We start from the raw sequence: 26,209 nt of genomic DNA, 5'->3' as shown, positions 1-26,209 counted from the left end.
TAACCCTAAATTACTCCAATTATATAATTACTTTATTGTTATTATTATTATAATTATTAAATGTAATGATTCCTTTATGTTTAATTATTTATTTGGTAGTTAAAACCATATATTCTAGAAAGTGACTTCAAGGATTGTATATATATATATATATATATATATATATATATATATCATAATATCATTAGCACGTGACCCTATGGAACATCAAACTTCATCTCTTAATTAATCATTTACTTTAGAGGTTAAATTCACTCATGAATGGGTGGGTAAATTCTAAAATAATATAATGATAAAAAATAGAGTAAAAGTGGAAAATAAGGTTCAAGATGATTTTCATTGGTGAAAGATGCCAAGTCGTTTTAAAGAAGTCATTGGTTAATTTGTAATAATTTTTTTTTTTTTGTCATTAAAACGGTGTAATCATTGGCCTAATGGTTATCGTTTTATGTCATGAATATGAAAACTAAATTGAACCCAATACGACATGAGATAGAACAATCATCATATTTATAACAAAAAAATCATTGGACCAACGATTAATGATTTCTTTCGTTCATAATTAGTAACAAATTTTTTATAACTTATATGGAAAACGTGGACTTCATTTTGTTAGTATGGCAATCCAAAATAGACGAACAAGGCATGATGTGTGTGGGTGAAAATCATGAACTTAGTTCACGATTTCAATACCTATTTTTGTCAAATATTATTCTTCGTTATTTATTAAAATAATAGTATTTATAAAAATGGTAGAGAATATTGTTGTTCTTGTTTTTAATATTTGCCCCAAGTGAGTAAAGATGGAATTTTGACAACTATGGGCTCATGGTTCTCTCTTTACACGAGTTCCACCTTGGTGTCCATTGGACTTGAGTTGGCTGCGACGTGCCATTCTTCTTGTTCATCAATCATTGCTCACAATATCTTTCTTCCATGCCTTTTATTTTTATTCTTAACGTATTATAATTTATAAGTTCTAGGACTAACATGGTTTAATTAAAAAAAAAAAAAAAACAGCAATATATGATATGGTTTAATATGTACATATATATTCCTATCGTATTTAAAAATTTGAAATTGGGTTCTTTCACATGAGATGTCATACAACAGGACTTACGTTTGTAGGCAGTGTGCCAAGAAAAGATAATTCGCTAATATAATTGAGTCAAACAATCACGATGTTGTACATATTTGTATACAGTCAAGATTACAGTAACATCGGTTGTGCTAACTTGATAAACATTTAGGCTCCCTATAAATGTGAGACTCCCTCGCTATAAAACTTAGGGGGCCTAAGTATGTGACTGTTAGTGGTGAAAAACTTAGGCTCCTTCTAAGCGTGTGAGCCTTCCTCTCACTAGAAGTTATCTTTCTATTTTTTCTTTGTGAGCTTGAGTAACATAGGATCCTCCAAAGTGTATGAGAACTCGCTTCTACAAAAGAACCTTAGGACTCTCCTAAAGATGAGAGTTTCTTCTTAATTGAATCGACTTTAGGCTCCCCTTAAAGCAGTGGAGTATGTTCGAATTGAATTTAGTACTCTTCAACAAACTACACACAAAAATAGTAGCAACACACATAGAAGAATGTTTGCTTCAAACATACTTTTTTGTCAAATATGAATGAAGAACAGGCAATACAATAGGTGCAACAACCCTGGCAAAGAAAGCTTCTAGAGCTTAAATAGCACAATTGAGGAAGAAAAATATCAACAAAATTATAAATCGGTTGAGCTCTGAAGAAGACAAATACCCCAATGAATCAAATCTAGAAAAAAATATTGTGTATGATCTGCAACAAACAAGACAACAACGAAGATATGAGCACATCTAAAATAAATTCGAGGACAATCACAAAAACAACTCAAGCAGTAGGCTAGGAAACTTGAACAAATACATTTCGCTAGTTAGCAAGGCAACCTAATCCTTCTGGTTGACTTTTATATTTTAGTTGTGTTGATGGAATTGACCCACACATATACAATAGTTTGGATTGAAATTTTTGTGTAAAATTTGACATATCGATTTGTGTTTGAAGAAAATAAAATACCATTACTTCGATACGATTTTATTGAAAAATCGATGAAAACTAATCGAATCGATGATATATGTATTATACATTTCAATTTCGATAGATAGTGTAGTATAAGATATTTTATTTTATTGGATAAATGATTGGACTATTAAGAGACAAATATGAAACAAATAGTTATCAATCATTATAAACATTTTAATTGACAATTTTCGCAAATATCATGAGATGTCTTAATATGATAAGTGAAATACTCACATCAATCAAATTTCAATAATTTTGGGTCACTTATTGACAATAAAAAAGTTGTCTTAGAAAATATTGTTATGACATGTAATAAACGACGACTTTTAGATTTATCAATCATAAATTAATAATGGACCAAAATATCCCTAGTTGAGAAAATCCAAAATTCAAATCATAACAAAGTTCCCTTAACTATAGTCTTGAGAAATAATATAGAAAAATATCTATTGCAAAACATAATATTTTCAAACAAAGAACATGAAATCACTTTTCAAAAAAAAAAGTTAAAAGGATACAAATATTTGGCTCTCAATATAACTATTAGCTTCCAATTCATCACAAATTAAAACAATTAACTAAAATATAAATATTTTGCTCTCAAAATAATAATTAGTTTCCAATTCATCACAAACGTACAATATTAAAAAAAAAAACTAAAATTTTTATATTAAATAAACCGGACAATGAACTCATAATACAAATTGCACCTCATTTCAAAATATATACATTATATTCAAAATAATAACTCTAAGTCATCCCGGTGAGTCAAACATTTCATGTTCTTAAATACATAAAGGTGTTAGTTAATCTTTGGCAGAATTCAATATACTGGTTATTTGATATATACTCAAAAACAATTAGTTTTTCACCGCAACAACCATCATCATAATTTATATGAAATAAACGATTATATATATCACTGTGTACATATGTACATTCATTCCTTAGGTTGTGTGTCGACTAAAGAACCCTTTCTCCATCTTCATTTCTTCTTTCCTCATCTTCACCTCGTCTAGAATTCATGTTGTCGATCGAACGTGTAACCAATAAAAAAAAGACGTCAAAAGCTTCACCTCGTGCCCGACGCTAGGAGCTTCGTCCTATGCTCCACCGTCCATTTGCAACCACCAGGGAGAAGGAGAAAAAGGAGAGGGAAGTGGAAGAAGAAAAATGGGGGAGGAGGAAGAAGAAAGAATAGGGTTTTAAAGGGTTTTCTCTAGTTGAAAGCATCACTAATGGGCATGAAACCGGATTGTGCATGAGGGAGTGATAATCAAAACATGAAGACTTGAACCCATTAATATAAGAAAAGACCTTATTTTAAGGCTACCAACCCCATTTTAAATGGGGCCAAAATTTCTGACATTGAATATTGAAGTTGAAAGAGCCCATTTTTTAAATGGCCCAAATCAGCCCTATGAAATTCGTCATTTAAATCCTAGAAAAACATAGGAAAATATGAACCAAGAGAACTCCAACCTACCAAAATATCTGAAATAAATCGGTTTACAAATTACATTTCGTAAAGGCTATGCTTGCGACTTCGAGGCATGCAACGATATGGTGTACTGTATCACGAGGCATCAAACAACAATACATGCTTGTTTGATCCTTGTAACTACTATTGTTCATGCTCTTAATAATCACTAAATACAAACTTAAGTTACTTTTTTCTCTACAAAACGTGACCTCATTGAATACTTTAGGAAACAAGATAAAAACAAAAAGGAACAACATGATAATCATATATATGCCTAATGCGACATTTTTTTATTTTCAAATTACATGAGATAACAAAAAAGAAAAGTGGGTCTTGTAACCCTACTATTGCAGTAGAAAAATGGTCAATTCTTCAATTTTGACACGTGTATTTGTAATTTGACTTTGTTTTTGTCATTTCATTATTAATGTCGGGTTCTACGTTGATATGCTCAAACTTACCAAATAACCAAATAAAAACAAAAATCCTAGAACAATTCTAAATTAAGTGGATTAGATATTACATTTTTATAACAATCTTTTTTTTAATATAGCAGGTTATCTTGGTTTGATATAGGGAATTGTTGAGTTAATGATATTAAAGTTGCATACTTTTTAGGTGCCACCATTATCAATGCCACCCACCCTTCATATGCTTCACTTAGAGGTGTTTGTTCTTATAGCCCCACCAGTCTTTGTTCTTCACCTCTGTTTTCCTTTGCCACTCTACTTTCAAATTTAAGACCAACACACCAAACTCCCATTAATTCAAACCATAAAATAAAAGTACTAATCATTCTCTATTCCTACTTTTTCCAAATGATATCAATTCTCTAAGTCCCATTTGAGTCACTATAATTTCAAAATAGATTTAAATATTAGTTTTACTACGGAGTCTTTTGACTTCTACTCAGCCTTATTTGAGTCACTATAGTTTAAGAAACGTCCATCTTGATTTCTTTCGTTTTAATCAATATATATTCGAAAGGTTTCTTATAGTTATTATATTTTTAATGGTATATTATTTAATCAAAGAAAGCCACAGAATGAGATATACAACAGCTCTATCAAATATCAGAACAGATTCTTTTGTAGAAAGCCACAGAATGAGAGTCCCCCAAATCATCAAATTGCTTATTAGACCCAAAAATTGACCTTGATTCCAGGAATTCTAAATCTCAATTTCAAAAGAATTTAAGAAGTTGGCATTCCCACAGTTGTCCCAATCAAAAGCACTTCCTTTTCTCCCTCCTCTAGATGCTCGACACGTCCCTGCGGATTCCGATATCTCGAGATCCAACCGTTCGATACAAGTTCAAAATGCGTTTGCCTCGTCGGATAGGATACCCTATTCCTTAAGCCTTTCTCTTTATAAGAAGAACCCACCCCCATAACAAACAGAGAACAGAATAAAAATCAAAGCTTCTGGAGAACCCATAATTTATTTATTTTTTGATAATCGTTAGTGAAGAATGAGTGGATTCGAGAAGCAAGTGAAGGAAAGGGCTAAGGAGTTGAAGACTTTGTTCAAGAAAGGAGTGAAGATTGTGGGAGAAACTTGCAAGAAAGGGTGGCATAAAGTGAAGCAATTGAAAGGCTAATGATGATGATGATTCATTATTATTATTAGTCCTTATAGGTTGATTCTTCTGTAAAATTCTTCTGGATTTAGTTTTGTTTAGGGTTTTGTTTTGAATTGAATCATTTATTATTTAATTTGGTTGCCTTAATTTTTCTTCTTTTTTCTTTTTCTGGGTTTGTTGATTTGAATGTTGTTTATTGTTCTTGGATCTGGGTTTTTGTTGATGTTGCAAATTTGAGTTATGTTCTTGTACTCCCTTGATATGGATATATCTGGCGATTGAATTCAATATTCTTTTTCTTGTTCATAAGATTGCGAATTTAGGTGTTCAAAGAAAAAAAAAAAAAAAAGAGTAAAGTTTATTTAGGATTTGTTTCCTTTTCGTTTGATTCCTCAGATAATTATGCCATTGGCACTTCTCGATTTGTTTTTATCATTTTTTGTTTCTTCCCATACATAAGTTAGTGTTTCTGATTAATTTAGTGATGTTTTTTTTTTTGGTGTGTTTATGGAGTTCTTTTAAAAAATTCAAAGAAAAAAAAAATCTAAAATCCCAAACCGATTTTTTTTTTTTTTTTTTGAATTATAACATTTTATTAAAAAAAAATCTTTGACTCTCAACCTTAACTTTTTTTTTTTTTTGGTTGAATTAATATAGGAAAATTGTTACGAAATTATCCTCAAAATAAAAATAAATCCTAAATGGGGTATAGAGAGGGGATGAATTTTTTTAATACTATCAACAAAATATTTATATTTCATAGAAAAAATCTCTAAATCTAAACTAATCAAAAGATATTTTAGAATTGTCACATTTTATTATTGAAATGTTATGGTTTCTCTTTCAAATTATAGATAGATAATTTGATAGGTAATTATTGGATTAAACTCTCCTTTTGGAATTAAACCATTAAATCAAACATTTTTAGTAAAAAGAAAAAGTTATTAAAACTCTTCAATAGAATTTATTTTATTTTTTCTATTAAAAAAACTAAATATATCAATAATATGTTTATTGATTATATTCACTTTGAATCTTACTATCAAACACTCAAATTCGATACTCTTTCCCTCTCGATCACCGAATATTAATGTACGTTTTGAACAAAGTATGAAGGGTTCATGTTTATAGCCATTTTTGTTCTGAGTTCCGACTGAGTTGCAAAACGAAACCTCTTTCCATTCTCAATTTGTAAGCTTTACTGTGAATCAAGAAGATGGTAAGGAAGCTCCGAAGCTGGAACAACAACCTCATTCCCAATCTACTAATTCAAACTTTTAAACCCCAATCTAATTCCTTTTTCTGTACTAAAACCCTTTCCCTGCCCTTCTCTTCCACTCCTCCGCCCCAATCAACCATTCTCCGCAACCAAATCATTGACATTCGAGACCCTAAAATCTCAGTTATTCCGGTACTGGAGAAGTGGGTTGGTGACGGCAGAGCTATTTGGAAACCGGAACTTCAATATCTTGTTTACCTTACGAAGAACTTTCGCCGTTTCAATCACGCTTTAGAGGTTCGCTTTCCCTTCTCTCACTTCCTATAGTTTTTTTACTGAATTCTTAGTGTGTTGTATTGCAATACAGCTTCCTAGGTTAAAGGAAGTGGCTTTTTTTTCTAGCTTTGAAATTGAGTTTTGGTGATCTAGCTGAGATGGTTTTGTAGTATTTGGTTATCTTTTCTTGCCCTAATTTTGGAAATGGGGTTTGTGTAGTGAAGTTCCTGATGGTTTGTTTGAGAAATTGTTAGCAAAACTGTTTATAGGATTTGGGATTTGATGAATTCTAAAGATATTGTAGCAAAACGGATACTTGATTTTGAATGTGCAATGACTACAACTGCTGAAAGATAAGGACCGAAAAGCGAATTAATTACCATTTTTTTTCTAAAATTAAGCTTATAAACACTTGTTCCATCTCTAGATTTTTGTTTTATGCTCTACTTTTTAAGGATTGATTTCAAAATCCAAGCATGTTTTGAAACTATTGGTAAGAAAGTTTTTTATTTTACAATTTCTTAACCATGATTTTCATCTTTTGAAAGCATATTTTTCATTTCAAAAATGGTATTGTTTTTTAATTTGACTAAGAAGCCATATGTTTACTTTGGAAAAGATGAAAACCATGGTTAAGAAATTGTGACAAAGCCAACACAATTTTCAAAAACCAGAAACTAAAACAAAAAACAATATGGTTACCAAAGGAGGCCTAAATCATCTTCAAACGAAACGTAAATGTTGATTGAATGGATCCTGAAGACACAGTCCTCTTTAACAGTTTTCAAGCAGGTTCTGAGTTTCTTTGTTTCTTGCTTTTGTCCAGATATCTCAGTGGATGACTGATCGAAGATACTTGAGTTTATCGGCGAGTGATGCAGCACTCAGGCTGGATTTAATCCATAGTGTTCATGGTCTGGAACACGCAGAAAATTACTTCAACAGTATATCTACTCGGTTAAAGACTTCTAATGTTTATGGCTCTCTTCTCAGTTGTTATGTTAGAGAGAAATCAGTTGAGAAAGCTGAAGCCATCATGCAAGAAATGAGAAAGATGGGCATTGCTAATACGTCCTTTGCTTACAATGTGCTAATTAACCTCTACGCTCAGATTGGGCAGCATGAAAAGATTGATCTACTGATTGAAGAAATGAAAATGAAGGGAATACCTCAAGATATTTACTCAATTAGAAATCTTTGTGCAGCTTATGTTGCGAAGACAGATATTTCTGGTATGGAAAAGATTCTCAAAAGGATCGAGGAGGATTCTGAATTCAAAGCTGATTGGAGAATTTATTCAATTGCTGCTAATGGGTATCTTACAGCTGGGTTGGAAACAGAGGCTCTTTCCATGCTAAACAAAATGGAGAAGAAAATTCGACCTAATACAAATAAACTTGCATTTGAGTTTCTTCTGTCCCTTTATGAACGAACAGGTCATAAGAACGAAGTTTACAGGGTTTGGAATACCTTCAAACCATTAACTAGACAAACACGTGTTCCATATGCTTTAATGATCACATCTCTAGCCAAGCTTGATGATATTGAAGGGGCTGAAAGGATATTCCAGGAGTGGGAATCAAAGTGCACTGTATATGACTTTCGGGTGTTGAATCGACTTCTGGTTGCTTATTGCAGGAAAGGTCTTTTGGATAAGGCGGAATGGGTTGTTAACCAAGCAGTGGTTGGAAGAACTCCATTCGCCAGCACGTGGAGCTTGTTAGCCACGGGATATGCAGAATACGGACACATGAGCAAAGCCGTTGAGATGTTGAAGAAAGCAATGTTAGTCGGAAGGCAAAATTGGAAACCAAAGCGGCGTGACATTTTGGAAGCTTGTCTGGATTACTTGGAAAAACAAGGAGATGCAGAAACAATGGAGGAAATAGTACGACTATGCAAAAGCTCAGGTACAGTAGCGAAGGAGATGTACTACAGATTGCTGAGAACTTCCATAGCAGGGGGTAAACCAGTTCTTAGCATTCTTGAACAGATGAAGATGGATGGTTTTGCAGCAGATGAAGAGGTAGACAAAATCCTGGGATCTAAGACTAACTTGTAGTTAGTAAAAAGTTTTAGTTTTTCTTAGATTTTTTATTCTTTGATATATAGAATGGCATTTTCTACATTTTCTACATGCCAACTCTTTTTGTAATGATAAAAGCAATGCCATAATGCTAATTTCACTTATTTGTGGGTCTGTTCATCATTATCTCAACCATTAGATTGTAGTTGTTGACACTTTTAAAGTCGTGTTCTTATGCTTTTAAGTGATGGATTTTGATTTGGAGCAAGAAGCTTGTATCAAGCCATAGACATTCACTATTGTGGATGCTTTGATATATCTCGAGTTTGTATCCATCTTTAGTAACTTTATTTTATATATATATATATATATATATATATATATATATATATATATATATATTGTTTTCGTTAAAATCTTTTATTGATTGAAGCTTCACCGTAAAATTTAAACTTTCCTTGATAATTAAACTCATTAAAGATAAGTTACTCTTTAAAAGATCATACCTTCCTAATTTTGAGAAATGACATTAGTACTGAAAAGGCTTGTGGAACCATAAGTGTTGCAATTCTAATATTACATTTTTTTCTTTTTCTTTTTTTACATTTTCATCAATATTTTTAATTAATTTCATAGTTTCCACACCAATATGTCTATTATATTGTTAAAAAGAAATGACTAATAATAATTGTCAAAATATCACTAACATTAACATAATATAAATAAAAATATTTTGAATATTTACTTACTAATTTAAATCATATTTTAAATTTTTTTTTAGTCTTTAGAAATATCATTAATATTGAGATTTCATTCGGGGACTATTACTTTCTCCTCGTTCGAAGTGTGTTAGAAATAACATGGGTGAATGATCTACAATGGATTCATGGAAATGAACTACAAGTAAGCTAAGAACCAAGGAGAGGTCTTGGAAGAGGAAATAAGTTTGATAGGGGTGGACTATCAAAGCATTGGAAGAGGAAGCTATTTAGGCTGGCCTTTACCTTCTACAATTGAGAAGATAAATGTGTGTCAACCTCCATTGGTGGAGTCAAACTCAACATATATCGTTCGGACTCCAAACGTTCGAAAACGTTGATCTTTTTGAAACAAAGAATTCGGTGGATGTCACATTAAACTTGCCAGTATTTTGGTGAGGTAGCGTTTAGTTATTGTAATCGTTTATGTAATTTCGTCGCACGTTCTCTAGCACGCTATGAACCTTTTTATCTATTATGTCCTTCTCTTTTGTCCAATTAGAGGAAGGTAGTGATACATGTTATGACGTCGTTTACCTTAAATAAGTTGTGCAAACGATATCAGCTTCTTATTGTGGAAGTTGCACGAAACCTAATCGTTCACCATTCTTGATGATGATTTTTTCTTTCTCGTTATTATAAGGTTTGAATGAAGTTGATTTTTTTCTTCTCGTTATTATAAGGTTTGAATGAAGTTGATTTAAAAAGAGAAGCGTTAGAAAAAGCATGCATTCTTTTTTATTACTAAAGAGTGGTTTTGTTTTGTTATGTTATTGACATTTCCTAATTCTTTTTTAAGAAAGAAAAAGAAAATCGACCTTTCACATTTGGACCCTCTTCTCCCGCCGGAACTTCCCGTCGACTCCTCAGTGTTGAATCCGACCATGATGAAGCTCCATTGCTCTCAGTCATGGCTTTTTTCCTCCAATTTCAAGGTACTTCAGGCTCTATTCTACTCAACAAAATCCCTACCTTCTTCTCGAAGTACCGAGGATACTCTCTTCCGAAGGGTTTTTCGGGCAGGTGATCCTCGAATCTCAATTGTTCGCGTGTTGGACCAATGGATCGAAGAAGGCCGAAAAGTCAACCAATCTGATATCCAAGCGCTTATCAAGCAGCTCAGGAAGTTTGGTCGCTTCAACCATGCTCTGCAGGTACCCTTGTTTCGAAATCGCATTCCTTCTTACTACTTGTTGCCTTGTACAATACTTGAGGATTCTCTCGTTCTGGTCTTGTCCTTTCATATGATAATGAATGTTTAGTTCGTTGAAGGAGGAATTGGGTGTCGTCCAAAAATTCATTTTTTGGTGTCAACTTTAGCTTAGCTTGTGTTTATTAACCCATATACCTTGGAGCTTAAAAGGTTCGAATCCTCTCGCCTATTGAACAAAAAAATTGTTTATTCGTATGAAATTCCCGTTTTTAAAATCATGGTACTCACCCAACAGCTTAAACTAACGAGTTATGGTAAAATATACTTATATCAATACTCTAACTCTCCTCTTCACTTAAGCTTAAAATTTTGTAGAAGACCTACACAATAAAAATCAATATTTTAACATGAGATTGAACATGAAACCTCATGTACTGAAAACATTAATTAATCTAAAAGGTTGAACTGATGGGTTATTTACTAGTGATATTGACACTATCTTTATGGAGGAAGGAGACTGTTCTTTGTAACCTATCAGAACAGTAGAACGTTCTGTTCTGTCAGCTTTTAGTATCGACCATTTGGTAAGTTTAAACTTCCCCAGCTTGGGCTTTCTTTACCCACAATTAAGGGCAACGTTATACCTTCAATCACTATATTAATGATCTTGCCTAGCAAGGTGGACTAGTTATGGCAGTCCTCTTTCCCTTTTTGCTTGTCTTTTTCTCTCAAACTGAAGCGTTGAACTTAGATCATCTATGAATGGTAAACAATAAATATGTCTTCGTTATCCACAATTTGGCATTATTGGTTACTGTAATAGTGTAATGCAACAGTTGTGCGAATGGATACATAATGAAAGAAACAAAAACCCGTCACCTGGGGACATTGCTGTTCAGTTGCACTTAATTTCAAAAGCTCGTGGTTTGGAACAAGCTGAGAAGTATTTTAGCAGCATTAGGGAATCTTCAAGAGATCATAAGGTTTATGGAGCACTTCTAAACTGTTATGTAGAGAATAAAAATTTGGAAAAGGCAGAGGCAATCATGCAGAAAATGAGGGAAGTTGGATTTATGAAAACACCACTTTCCTATAATGTTATGTTAAGCCTTTATGCTGATCTCGGTAAACAGGAGAAGTTTGATGAATTAATCAAAGAAATGGAAGAAATGGGAATTGGTCATGATAGATTTACATATAATATTCGTATGAATGCTTATGCAGCTACTTCCGATATAGCAAACATGGAAAAGCTTTTGTCAAAAATGGAGGCAGATTCACTAGTTGCTATGGATTGGCATGCTTATTTCACTGTAGGAAATGGATATTTAAAAGCTGGTTTTTCTGAAAATGGTATATTGATGCTGAAGAAAGCAGAACAACTCATTGGTGACAAGCAAAAGTGGTCTGCATATGAATATCTCATTACACTATATGGTGCTATTGGAAATAAGGATGAGGTGTATCGGGTTTGGAACTTGTACTCGAATCTGGAAAAGAGATTCAATTCAGGATATCTTTGTATGATTAATTCATTAATGAAACTGGACGATATCGACGGTGCTGAAAGAATCTTGAAGGAATGGGAATCAGGGGATACATGTTTTGATTTCAGAATCCCAAACATGATGATAAATAGTTATTGTACGAAGGGATTTATGGATAAGGCAGAAGCATATATAAGCAGGCTTATAGAGAATGGCAAGGAACCACGAGCATTTGCTTGGGATCGACTGGTAAGTGGATATCATTCTAATGGTCTGACGAATAAAGCAGCGGAAACTATGAAGAAAGCAATATCAGTTAGTCCACCTCGATGGAAGCCTAATAATCATATCGTGGCCGCATGTCTTGAATATTTGAAAACAAATGGAAATGTGGAGTTGGCAGAGGAAATCATAGGGCTCCTTTGCAAAGGTGATATTTTTCCCTCAAACATTTGCAATAGATTAGAAGATTATATCCACAGTGAAAACCAAACCTCAATCAAGTGCCTTGATCTACTTGACCTGAAAGGTCAGAGTGAGGGACTCGATCACGAGTTAGATTGAAACAAGCTCGACTTTGCTGGCTAAATCATGAGGAAACTTCTGATTGTAACTGAAGTTTTTTTTTTCTTCCTGCCATTCTCCCTTGTTATAGTGTAGCATTAACTTTTTTCAATGTTCTTGAAATACCCATATATTTGGATTTTGTGATAGGGAAAACCTATCTTCTTCTAGTAATCAGTGTACTGAGGATTTGCATCTACAATTTCTTTTTCCTTGGAATCTTTTTTTTTTTTTCTTTTTACCTTGGATCCCTATGTCATGTGAAGTACTGGAAATCAAAATTTGAAAAGACTATATTTTTCATTTTGACTAGCAAAGGATAGGAAGGACATATCTTCATTCAGGCTCTAATGCTACTTAAGTCTCTTTACTAGCAGAGGAAAAGAAACTCTATTGTGAAGATTTGAAAGGCATGATGAGCTTTAACAGATTTTGACTGAGTCGTTGGTTAAGTTATCAATTTGAATTTTGACTTGACTAAAATCAATATTAAACTCACCTATTTTCGCACCTACAGAGCATGTTTGTAATGACTTTTGAGGTGGGGGTGGCTGAAAACAGGTTTTCTAAAACACTTGAAACATTGTTCCGAACATACCCTTAAACATGTTATTGACAGCAATCACTAGATTCTAGCCAATGGTTTTGGAACATGATTGATTTGAAATATGATTCTCCCTCCCTAAGTGACAGAATTTTCTCAGTTTATTTCTAAACTGTTGGCTGCCAAAAGACATTGATGGTCAACCTCAAGACTTGGCCGATTGTTATTTTTATTTTTCCTTTTTATTTACTTTGATTCTCTTTTGACATTTCAAGATACCGCCGATTTGAGACATGATTTACAAACTAAAATATTATTATGGTTCTTTCTTACAAAAGAAATTAATTGAGGTTTTAGTTATTAATCTCTCTCTCTCTCCAAACCAAAACTTCACCTTTGCTCTGTAAATATAGTTTTGACTGAATATCTGTATATATTTTTATCTGTCTTTTATGAATTTGGTCCTAAAATTTTATAATGGTCGCTTTTGTCTCTAAATAGTGTGACACTAATTGCCACATTGTTTCAAGTCACAATTTTGAAGGATTTTTGTTGGGAAACGTTTATGGAATGACAAAGATAATATTGCAAATTTTAAGTTGTTTAGACCCATTTTATAATTCTTTTAGACAAAAGCTTATCTTGCGAAATTTCATGAACCAAACCAAACACCAAATATATACAAACTGGAGGAACCAAAGCTGTGTGCTAATTCATCCGTTTTCATTTTCTATTTTCTTAGGTTCATTTAGACAGACTTAGAAAAAATGTTTTTCAAAAAATACATTTTTATTTAACCTCTTCAGTTAATTTAAATGGTTGTCAAATACTCTATTATTCTCTTTCTAAAATGACTTTTTTTTAAATTAAATAATTAAAAATGTATTCTAAACACCCTTAGTTTGGGACAAGTAAATTGCTCTGGATATCGATAAGTTTGTTAATTACATGACTTATTTGTTCTCTCCTGGTGTATATTTTACTATCTTTAGCTCTTATAGTCTCAGTTATAGCCCAATGAAAGTATTCTTTGTAGTATCTTTGATTCATGGTTTTATCAATAAAAGGAATGAATTCTATATATCTAAACATTAGAGAAAGATAAAAAAAAATGGATAAAAGAAAAAGACCAGTTCAAGAGTCAAGAATGTAATAGAAGCCCACATAATGAGGCTACAACAAAATTCTTATTTACACCAACTACAGAAACAAGGGCCAGAAAGGGGCAACCAATCGCCACCAAAATTTATACAATGGGTCGGAAAGTAAAGTGAAAATCTATGGCTCAGAACAAAAGAAGACATATAATTAAACAACAGAAAAGAAAAATACATATTCTGTTGAGTGATTCATCTGTCTGCAAAATATGCCTTCTAATCCTTGGACTACTGCTCCACACAAGAGGATACGAATTCGGATACGCATATAGATTCGTTATCGCACCCGACATTCTCGCATAAACCACTTCTCCAAACGCTCCTGTCACTTGAGCATAGTAAACATTTGATTGATCAGAAGAATCTGAACTTCCTTCCCTGAATTGAGGACCAACTGTGTGAGATGTTGGGTGAGAAGTTGGCCTTGGTGACTCAAAGCAAGCAGGACCCTGAGGCCTACGAGGGACCACGATTCCAAGCTGTGGATTCTTGCTTTCGAGTGGATTTTGAGTTTCACCTTTGCCATAAAGTGGGACTAGAGTAGCATCAGAAACTTCAGCCTTACAAACAGGACATTGCGGGAGTCGTCGAGCTTGTTTCTCTAAAGAGCTGTCCTGGAAATGAATCCATTTATAAATGCAAGGCCAACAAAAGAGATGGCCACAAAGTGTAACGACAGGATCTTTCACTGTCTCCAAGCATATATTACAATCAAATAGCCCAGATGCATCACAATGAGTTTCAGCCATGGCATCCAAAACAGATTTCCAATTTTCTAGAGAAGATTTGTTCTCTCCAAATGAATTAATCTGGATGCTGGCCTCCTCAAAGTACTGTTCCATTTCCATATTCTTTGTTGTAACACAACCCTTATGAGATACCTGAACTGCCAAAACATAGAGAAATTTACATCAATATTGGATCAAAACCCAGAAAACTAGAAAGATCAAACAACCACTAGATGTTTGAAGCAACAGAGAATGTAAATGGAATAGAATAGCAAAGAATAGTAAATATATGTTTACATGAAGAAGATGAACTTTTTTTTGGTTCTCCCTTTTTTAGAAAAATCAATGCCTTGAAGTACAAGGAATGATGAGAACAAAGAGATAAGAGCAAGAGTTATATGCCTTTTAGAATATTATAAAGACAAACCCATGGTTAATGCTTCTACCTAGAGAGGTTAAGGCAAAAGGGCCAATCAGATATTTAAATGTTATTTGCAAGTTGACCTTCTAGAAAGATATTTTGATTAAAACTACGCATCATATCCAGATCCAACATAAATAAATGTTGAACTATTCCAAAATTTAATTAGTAGAAATTAATTAAACAAACATCGCAGTGTCAGCTCTAGCGATTCTTGAGTATGGGCATATGAGTCGTCTGATAAAGACATAAGATTTAGAGCTATTTCCCAACTGCCCAATTACCTCTCCTTATAATTATATACAATTCCCTTTAACTTTTGACAAATATTTAAGTCTTTTTTATAAGAAAAGTTGTAATATTACTCAAACTTTTCAAAACTATTCAACAAAATACTCTGAATCTTGCACTTAGATCTTCAAAAATATTTAAAACATGCCAGTAAACATTGTTTGGGGCAAAAAATGAAACAGTGAAATCTAGATTTTAAAATTATTCTTTTCTTAATGCTAACCTTAATCAACTATCTTTACTTAAACATCCAAATTTCTAATAATCTATCTGATAAGTATTTTGTTCGCTGCCTTTGCTTTTTTTCAAAAAGAAAAATTAAGCTTACAAGCACTATTGTCATCTCCAACCTTATTTCTTTGTTATCTACATTCTACCAATGATTTGAAAATCAAGGCCAAAGTTTAAAAACTAAAAAAAATAGTTTTAAAAAGTTGTTTTGTTTTTTGAAATTTGACTAACAATTCAGATATTATATTTTGGAAAGATGCGAACAGAGATGGCAAAAAAACAAAAACAAAAGAACAAAATATTTACCGAAAAAGGCTAAAATATTTCAAACAATTGAAAACAGATCAAAAGCCAATCACGCAGAAATCAAGTAAATAAACAAATAAAACACAAAATCTCAGAAGAGTATAAAGATCCAAACATCCATTCAGCACTTGACACTTAGAATTATGAGTTAACCAATCCTTTTTCCAATTAAAAACAGTCTATAAATTCCTAACGAAAACACAAAAAGAAAAAACCAAATTCATTAACAAATGAACAAATGGTCCAATTTAAAAAGGGAGTGGAAAACCCTTTTGGACGAAGAACCCTTCATAAAAAACAATCCTCAAAGTTGAGAACGTACCAAACAAAATTTAAGAGGAGGGAAATTAGTCGATTCGATTTGAGAAGAAGGGTTGCAAAATTTAGGGATATGAAACTTGGTGCAGCAAAATCAGAGAGCTCCAATGGAAAAATTATCACAAAAATAAAAGAGAAAGAGAGAATTAAGGGTCGACGAAGAAGAAGAAGAAGAAGAAGAAGAAGAAGAAGGAATTGAGAGAAGAAATGTTGAAGGAGAGATTATAAAGGCGCGCTAATCCTCAACAGCCTTACTCTTCTGTTCTTCCTTTTAAGTTTTTCACGAAACATTAAATTAATTAATTATAAAAAGAAAAGAAAAGAAAAAGGAAAAATGGTAAGTGCCACGTGTCGTTATCCCAGCCTTTTCCTCCAATATTAAACCAAAGAATTTTTTCATATTAAAACATTTAAATATGTTTTGATTCAAATATTAATTAATTTATTGTCTTTGCATTTATTGAGTGAAGACATTTTTTTCAAACTTCAAGACCTTACCCCCAATATTTTAATGGCAATTTTCAAAAGGGGTTAGATACATCCATACTTATTTTTCTTTTACTAAATATTATTTCATACCATATGTTTCTAAATTTGCTAATAATGTAAATTAATTTAAACATTATCTAAACTCTAAATTCTTGTGATTCCACTCTCAATTAAAATTTTCAATTATATATTATTTAGATACACACTTTTTAAAATTTAAGGTTTATATTAATATATTTACGAAAATTTAGGTTTAAAATGCTTAAAAAAAATATAAATTAGTATTTTTTTAATCTTTTAATATATTTTTAGTCTCCCGTGAATATAATTTTATTAATTAGTTTTAAAAAGTTAGGAGTCTTTTTAAAAAAATATAATAAAGCGGCAATATAATAAAGCTAGGAGTCTTTTTCAAAAAGTCAGAAGTTCATCATCTAAAATACCAAAAATGTCCATATTTGGTTATTGTTTGTATGTCATTCTTTAAATATGACTACAATTTATCTTTTCAATTAAAAATTCTTTATACATGATGTTTTTTTTTTTCAAGATTCTTTATAGAATATCTTCTTTTTTTTTACACTTCTTTATGCACGATGTTTTAGATTTTGCTATTTTTTGTATACTGTCCTTTAGATTTGGTTACCCAAATTTAAACGACGTAAAAAAATAAAATAAAATAAAAAGAAGAAAAAAAGAAAGACGAGGAAAGAAATCGCAGGAGACAATGAAAGAAATTGCGAAGAATAGAAGAAAGATGAAAGGAGAGACCTGAAATATTTAAAAAATGACTAAAACTTTGTTACAAGGACCGTAAATAATTTCGTGTTTTATTACGTAAAAGTTTCCCGAAAGGTTACATCTTTTTAAAATTACTTTCATTTTTTTTTTAAAGTCACATTTTTAAGTTTTAAGTTTTACATTTTTACTTTTAATTTTACACTCTTGAGTTTTAGGAACTAACGTTTGCTTTTAAGTTATTTTGATTAATTTTTAAGTAATTAATTTAACATAATTATGGTGTAGAGTTTTCAATAAATTGTAATGGAGATAAGTATTAATAATAACTAATTTAATTGTTTTTTTTTTTAATTCATCAATTGAACGATTTTAAATAATTATGATACTAGGTCTTCATTTAATGTTAACAATTAATGAAAACCAACCCGATGATTTAAAATTCTTTTAATAGTGATTACAAAGATTAATTGAATTATTTTTGAGTTATTTTCAAAGCACTATCACAAATAATTAACAAAAAGATGAAGTGAACACTTAAAAAAATCACTAAACAATTGGACCAAATAAATAGACATAAAATTTAATGTAAAATTGTTATCTTATTTCAATTGTGAGAATATTTAAGTAGATACTAAATCGAAAAAGATAAAGAAAAATAAAGTATAATATTTTGATGTTTTGAAACTTCAAAAAAAAAAAAAGAGTCGTAATACTCCAAATCTAAAAACTAAAAAGAAGTTTATACCAAATATTTTATGAAGCAAACCAAAGTTATATAAGTGTTATTATTTTATTGAATATTTTTTTACACAAATTAAGAAGATAACAAAATAATAATATAGTTGATTAAAAAATCATAAAAAAAAAAATTGTGGTTAGGTTTGGATTATATAATTTCATAAGCCTTCTAAAATTAATTTGAATTGAAAGGTATTGAAAATTCATAAAGTCATCATTAATTGGTCATAGTTAGGATTTGACTCTAAGAAAAAGCTAAGAACTTGAAAAGGATAGACATATGGAAGAAATTAGGAGTAAATTATTAACTTTAATTTTACTTTAAAAAAATGGATTCTAGAAGATTGCTGATTTTTTTTAAAAAAATAGTTAATTAGTTAATTAATTAATTAATTAATTAATTAATTAATTAAATGTTGATCCCTTCTAGAATATTTCTTCTTATTAGAAAGAAATATGAAAAAGGCAGAATTAAATAGAAGAAATTATGAGATTAAATAAAAATAATTAGTACTCTATATTATATGATAAACATATATATATATATATATATTAATTAATTATATGATTGAGGATATATTTGAGTAATATCCACTTCTAATAAGTTAAATAAATTTTAAAGTGTAAGATTGCATCCCAAGATATAAAATGTTAAGAAACAATTAATTTGCAAAAAAGGACCATGTGACCATGTTTGTATTATCCCAATTTTTTTTCTTTGAAAAGAAGGAAAATTAATACAATGGATTATGATTAATTATGCTTCAATTTTCGTAAAGTGGTTCCTACATAAGTCCTTGTATTTGGACTAAATGTCATTTAATCCTATGTTAATTTAATATATATATTTTCTTAAATTTTTATTATTTATTAGTAAAAAGATTTAAATCTAGATTTAGGATTATAAAATTATAAAAAAAAAATGATAAAAATTAATTTTAAAATACTAGATTTAAGATTTATTAAACCTCCATCAACTAAAATTCATTCACCTTTAAAATTATGTGCAACTAAAATTAAGCATGGCATAAAGTTTTGAGAACAAAAAAAAAAAAAGGTATTTTAAGGTATTGAAAGAGAAATATGAGGAATGGCACAAAGCATCCAATAAAATAATTGTGTTTCTAGAAGATTTTGCATTTCTAATTAGCTTCTTAATCTCCTAATTTTTCCAAGCTTATTTTTATAATTAATTGACCCCAATTTTTCATTCAAAATTATGAATTGCTTTTCCTGATGGATTTTCCATTTTTAACAAAATTAAATTGACCGCTAATATAATTTAATTTTTTTCTTTTTAAATTTTCTCATCAGTTTATAATATATAAGATTTTGATTTTATTTAGTTCTATTATGGGAAAAAAAAAAAAAAAGAACCCAAATAATTAGGACCTTGTCATATAAATTGATGTTTAAATGTGATTCTATAATTGATTGGTTAAAAAAACTAGTGATTCTAATATGAATTATATATATATAATAGAAATATGAGATTTGAAAAGTGACCATTAAACACACAAAATTTAATTTTCTAAAAGTTAGTTTTATGTGTTTATTCTAAACCACGTTATTCTATAAATTCATTCTTTCAAAATTTATTTTAGGTGCTTGCCAAACACATGATGTTTTTTTAATTTAATCACTTGAGAATGTAATCCAAACACATCCTAACTTAATGATAATTGATATGTTTTTCCATCGAATAGACGAGAGGTACAATCTTCATCACCGTATTTGTCGTAAAAGTACAAGACTTGAGATTATTATTAAAATAAATAAAGGAGAGAGAAAATTTGTGGAAATGTCCCCTGAAGGCTACATTAGGACAATTTATTAATTTTATAGCTTAGTATAAAATAAAGTAATCTATATTATACAATATCCTTCCTCTACACTACACGTCCTGAATGCCATGTGGTGGGTACCCCATAACCTCTTATTTATATAATTGATATCAATTTTAAGAAAAAATTCATATTTTTTAAGAAATATTTTCATACTTTTTTATTTTTTAATTTATTAATCTTGAAATCGAACTTTTAAGTTTGTATTTCACAAAATTAATTAATGACATGTTAGCTAACAATTTGAGGAATATAACAGAAAAATTATATTATACGAAATTGTGTTATTCACCATTTATTTTCCCTTTAAATTGTACATTTAAATTCATTCCAAATTATAGTTTACAAAATTTAATTCGAATTATATTATTATAATCTCAAATTATTGTTTCATTGTTAATGTTTATTAACAAATATAATTAAACCGACCAAAAATTAATTGATGATGTACTCACACATCACACAAATACATTTATATAAATAATATATAGTTTTACGTGTTGTACCGTAACATGACGTTTCATTTTTTTTATATCAATATTTTACACAAAATCCCTTGCTTTTATATATATTTTCAATTTAATTAATTAATTAATTAATAATAATAATAATAATAATAATAATAATAATAAAGTTAGATGGTAATAAATAGTTTGATTTTTAAAATCATTAATAAAAAATTTATAAATATGTTTAATAGTACGAGGTTCCATCTCAAAATCAATTGTTAATGAGAGAAGTAGTTCATCTACCTTATAAGGGGTGTGAGTTTCCTTAGTGTTTCTATTGTGGGACTCACAACATCTCAACAAAATATAAATTCAGATTAGACTCTTTTAATTGTTTGTGCTCCTACTACTTTTTGGTACGAGGATATATATTTGTCGTTTGTGTTCTTTCTTTTTTTGCTTGAAGTTTTGTGTTGGAGGCATTTTGGTACTTTGTTGAACGTTTTGCTCTATGTTTGTCAATTGATGTTGTACGTAAAAAAATGCAACTATAGTAAGACTAATCCAACTCTTAGAGTTTGTCAATTAATCATATGTATCAATAATAGGAGTCTATTAGTATTATCGTCTATCATTGATTGATTTTTGTTATATTTGTAGGTTTTTCTTAATATTATTATACACTTAATTATTAATCGTACAAATACGATTCATTACATTACCAAAAAATGATCAAGTATAAGAATTGCTCTTCTACAACCTTATATGTACAAAAGATTTTTTTTTTTTTTTTAAATTTAGATACAACATCCATCATTGAAAAGGATATATATATATATAAGTAGAGATAGGACATTTTGTTTTCCAATATTAAGTCTTCTTCTTCTTTTTTTTTTTTTTTTTTGACAATTTTTGAATATTAAGTTTCAAATTTTAAAATATGAAATTGTGCATGTATTTATTTTACAGTATATAATTATTTATTTTAAAAAAATCATAGATGAGTGGGAGAGATGGTCGTTAATGGAACCAATATGAGTAAGTACTTTTCAAATAATAACCAATATTAGTAAGTTGACCAACTAAAAAATTTATGCATGTTGACTATTTATCAATATGAAATAAAGAAAAAAAAAAGTCAACTTTTAATTTGTATATATCAAAAAGGAAAAAAAATAATTAAATTAATTAAATTAAACCAAACATATATAAGTGGTAGACCTCAAAATATTATGTGTGAAACAAGTAGAAAATTAGGTATAATTGGGGTTGGTGAAGGGAGAGATCAGTTGACTTTAAAAAAAAAAAGGCTTGAAATTTAAAAAAAATATTAATATTAATAATGATAAAATTAAAGGTTTAAGTTAAATTATCACCAATTTGTTGCTTGTTAGAGGGTTTTTAAGATTAGATAATGCATGTGATGAGATGGGGTAGAGGAAGGATAAGATTTTTATAAAATGAAATCTAGTCACTATGAATTTGACAATCTCAAAGTTTATTAGAGAATTATGATCTTATCTCCCCAAAAACACAAAGATTATGTCAAGATAATGGAAACAAATAGATGGGTGGGGGAAATCATATTTAAAAGGGACATATAAAAAGTGACAAAAAAGAAAAAACAAAGACTTGAAATGAGAGAGTACATGTTATGTTTGTGTGTTGGTATTTGGATTGAAGATATTCAAAAGCTTTTATGAAGAGGTTAATTGGGTTGGTTAAGCACTATTTGGTAACATTTCGGTTTCTCTAATTTCTTATTTCGATTCATTTGGTTTTGTTGTGTAATGTTTTTCCTTTTGTTTTAGACATCTTTCTCTCTATCTTACATCATTAGTTCTTTTTTACAATATATAGGATGTGAAAGATGAATCCCAAATTTGAAGCTAATAGTACGTTGTATTATGTTAGTTGAATTATGTTCATTTTGACTTTATCGTTAGTTTTTTCATGATGTTTTACTTTAAAAGAAAAAGGAATGAGAAGTTAAGGGATATTAGAATAAGATGATGAATACATAGTTTTCATATGTTTTTGTTAGTTTGGATTAGGAAAAAAGACATTTATGAACCCATTTTTAATGGGTCCATTTGGTTATTTATGTATTTTTAATAGTAAAATTGCATGTGTCATATAGAGGAGATGGGTATTTCAAACCTCCATCGTATAAACTTAAATATAATGATTATTATTATCAAAGCCAATCAGCCTATTTTTTTTAGTATAAATTGGAGTGGGGACTCAAATCACGGACTTCTTGGTCCTCAATGTACATTAATGCTAGTTGAACTAAGCCTTCGTTGACAACAACCAAATTATTTAATTTTCATTCAAAGAAGACTGTAATTTTTGTAATTAATACTTCGAGAATAGATGTTCTCGAAAATGTTGATACAACATATTCCAAGATTATAATTCCATTGCCTATAATTGGTGGGACAAAAAGTTTTGCAAATTAAAACAGATAATTAGATAAGATATGTCATGAGTAAATTTATTGAGATTGACTAAGAGACCAAGAGTCTACTGAGATAGGAGAACTATAGACAAAGAGAAAGACTCAAGTTGGTTGATAAAGGTAGATGAGACCTATGTATCTAATCTGACTGGTAGACACCCATGGCTTTAAGAGGCTAGTCTTAGTGAATTTTGGTCAAGACTCATGTGATCATATTCTAAAGGTGTAGCTTAAAGGACCAATTGAAGGAACCTAGAAGAAGTTCAGGAGACCCACATGAGAAGCCTAGAGGGAGCTCGGAGGAATCATGAGGGAGCCTAGTAGTAGCTCAAAAAACCCATGAAGAGCTTAGTTGTGTCCTCTCGGGAACATCCAATAGATAAGTTAGTTGTAGCTTAGAAGACCCTGAAAAAGCTTAGATATAGCTTAGGGGACTTGTGAAAAACCTTGGAAAAGCCACGAAGAACTTGATGTCACTACTCATAAAGAACTTAAGTGACACATAGAATACTTTGAAGGACCCATAAAGAACGTTTACAAGACCTATAGAACTCTACAAGATCATGGAGTACCTCTGAGAACCCATGAAAGACCTTAAAGGACCATAGAATCGTTGAGTTTAGAACTGTTTAAATTCTCCATAAACGATTGTTGAAGAGTTGATTGGATAGTGCACTTAAACATCAGTCACACATAACCTTGAGTGGTGACAGTATATAGCCACATAATAAGTAATGACTCGACAATCCCATAAATTTAAAGAAAGTCAATATTACAAGTCTTTGATCGATTATACATCGTTAGTCTATATAAACAATCAAATAACTAGGTGTGATATATGTTTAGACCAACATTAAGATTCTATAACCATACATGAATGCAAGAAATTAGGTAATTATGTGTCCAATAGGAGAGAAAGATAGATGAGAGAAAACAAATGGACTCAAACCCATTCCCTATTTTGACCCTTTTTTAGCTATACCTTTGGAAGAAGAAAAAAATTCCCCATTTTTCATGCAAAACTTCCCTCTCCTCCCTACAAATTCCTCTCTTCTTTTTCCCCCATCCATTTCCCAACAAATTCAAAATCCAGAAAAATAAAAAGTAAAAATATATTGGTTTGATTATTGAAAGCCGTTTGCAGGCGGAGACAGAAAGCTCCACCGCCAACGGCTGCCGGAGAGAACCCAAAATTTAGAAGAGAATATGGCGTTGAATCAACATTCTTATTGCTCCTATTTTCCCCTTCTCTTCCTCTTCCTTGCCTTTGCTTACTCTCACTCCCCATTCCTCTCTTGTATTTTTGTCTCCCCCTTTTTTTTCTATTCTCTCTTTTATTTATATTCTTTTAATTTTAGAGTTTTTTTTATATAATTTTCCTTTGATATATTGATTTGCAGATGAGGCACTCAAATCTGGGCAATTTACTGGGCGTTCCCTTCTTCAGGCCAAAAAAAGTAAAGCCCTTCAACCCCTAAACTTTTGGTAAATGTGAGGTTTGTTTGGTTTTGTGTTAAACCATTTTTTTCGATGGTATGGACAGATTGCCCAGTAGACATGGAAGGGCAGAATTACACGATCCTAACAAGCAAATGCAAAGGCCCTAAATACCCAGCAACACTCTGTTGTGAGGCATTGTTGGAATTTTGCTGTGGGTTTGTTGATGAATTAAACGACATGACCAACAATTGTGCTGAGACAATGTTTAGTTACATAAATCTGTATGGCCAATACCCTCCTGGCCTCTTTGCCAATCAATGCAAAGAAGGGAAACAAGGTCTTTCTTGTGACAAAGCCCTCCAAGCCCAGGCCGAGAAAGCCGAGATCAAAGCTGCTTCTTCTGCTTCTTCCACTCTACTAACTCCACCCCGACTCCTTTCTCTCGCTCTCGCTTCTACCTTTATACTCTATTTGTTGTTATAGAATACAAAAGTAACCACCACCACCACCACCACCACTCCCTTTTGCTTATATGATGCCAATGCCTTTTCAAATCTCTCTTATGTTCTGTTTGTTTGATGGATTCTCTGTATAACTATTAACATCCAACTTGGTGCGATTTGGGTAAACAACCAGATTTTATTAATTCTTTTTTTGTTAAATTATAAATTTAGTTCGAGAGTCTCATCCTTTTAAGTTTTCAAATTCTATGTTATTGGGGATTAAACATTTCTTAAAGTTCTATGTATCGGAATCCTATTGATTAAAAGTTTTGAATATGCGTTAAAAATTGAAAATGCACTTATATACTTAATATTTCTTAAAACTTCATGGACCTTTTTTATACAAATTCCTATACTAAACTTATAATTTAGGTTAAACACAATCATCTTTCTCTAAATTTCTTGCTTTTGTCATCTAATTTTTACCATATTTTTAAGAAACTTTCCTAAATACTTACGGGCGTGTAACAGAGAACATCAATTTAGCCATTTTTTAAATGTGTCGGATTTGCCCTTTCATCATTTTCTCCTTTCCCATTTTTTATCGTTTCTTCCTATATACTCATGTGATTTCTTTCATCTTTTATTTTTTTTATTCCCGTTTCTTCTTTTTCTTTTTTTTATTGTATCGTCTTTCTTCTTTTCTTTTTTAAACATATGGTGTATAAATAATCTTTAAATTAGAGTAACCAAAAACTAAAGGAAAATCTAAATGATTGTGTAGCAAAATCTAAACGATCGTGTACCCAAAATCTACACGATCCTGTAGCCAAATGTAACCGATGGTATAGCCAAATCTAAACGATCATAGACCCAAATTTGAATTTTTTTAGATTTGAAACCCCAAATCTAAACAATCGTGTAGCAAAATCTAAACGATCTTATACCAAAATTTGAAAAAAAAAATGGTTTAAACGATCTTGTAGACAAATCTAAACGATC

At 30.7% G+C, this 26,209-nt stretch overlaps 4 protein-coding genes across 6 annotated transcripts; 3 read left to right on the top strand and 1 right to left on the bottom strand.

The window, feature by feature from the left end:
• The first annotated feature begins 4,703 nt into the window (after positions 1-4,703).
• Positions 4,704-8,818, top strand: LOC107990314 (pentatricopeptide repeat-containing protein At2g20710, mitochondrial-like). Its single transcript, XM_017046197.2, has 2 exons — positions 4,704-6,639; positions 7,445-8,818. Exons 1-2 carry the CDS (start codon positions 6,340-6,342, stop codon positions 8,678-8,680), a joined length of 1,536 nt encoding a protein of 511 aa, XP_016901686.1. The 5' UTR covers positions 4,704-6,339; the 3' UTR covers positions 8,681-8,818.
• Positions 8,819-10,174: 1,356 nt separating this feature from the next.
• LOC103495690 (pentatricopeptide repeat-containing protein At2g20710, mitochondrial-like) lies at positions 10,175-12,808 on the top strand. The gene is made up of 2 exons (XM_017046184.2): positions 10,175-10,556; positions 11,392-12,808. The coding sequence occupies exons 1-2, from the start codon at positions 10,287-10,289 to the stop codon at positions 12,604-12,606; spliced, it is 1,485 nt and encodes a 494-aa protein (XP_016901673.2). The 5' UTR covers positions 10,175-10,286; the 3' UTR covers positions 12,607-12,808.
• Positions 12,809-14,300: 1,492 nt separating this feature from the next.
• On the bottom strand, positions 14,301-16,879 carry LOC103495518 (E3 ubiquitin-protein ligase RMA1H1). 3 transcript variants are annotated; one of them, XM_008457105.3, is made up of 2 exons: positions 16,607-16,879; positions 14,301-15,193 (listed from the first exon to the last, which is right to left on the bottom strand). In XM_008457105.3, the coding sequence occupies exon 2, from the start codon at positions 15,153-15,155 to the stop codon at positions 14,436-14,438; it is 720 nt and encodes a 239-aa protein (XP_008455327.1). In that variant the 5' UTR covers positions 15,156-15,193; positions 16,607-16,879; the 3' UTR covers positions 14,301-14,435. The 3 variants fall into 3 exon arrangements, with proteins under 3 accessions (XP_008455327.1, XP_008455329.1, XP_008455328.1); XM_008457107.3 differs by having other exon boundaries at positions 14,301-15,188; positions 16,607-16,874; XM_008457106.3 differs by lacking the exon at positions 16,607-16,879 and adding an exon at positions 15,333-16,109.
• Positions 16,880-24,384: 7,505 nt separating this feature from the next.
• LOC103495517 (GPI-anchored protein LLG1-like) lies at positions 24,385-25,318 on the top strand. The gene is made up of 3 exons (XM_017046205.2): positions 24,385-24,621; positions 24,725-24,781; positions 24,868-25,318. The coding sequence occupies exons 1-3, from the start codon at positions 24,531-24,533 to the stop codon at positions 25,245-25,247; spliced, it is 528 nt and encodes a 175-aa protein (XP_016901694.1). The 5' UTR covers positions 24,385-24,530; the 3' UTR covers positions 25,248-25,318.
• Positions 25,319-26,209: the final 891 nt, after the last annotated feature.

The sequence above is a fragment of the Cucumis melo genome, chromosome 1, assembly GCF_025177605.1.
Source record: "Cucumis melo cultivar AY chromosome 1, USDA_Cmelo_AY_1.0, whole genome shotgun sequence".
NCBI classification, from domain to species: domain Eukaryota; kingdom Viridiplantae; phylum Streptophyta; class Magnoliopsida; order Cucurbitales; family Cucurbitaceae; genus Cucumis; species Cucumis melo.
This window is presented reverse-complemented; position numbering and strand designations above follow the sequence as displayed.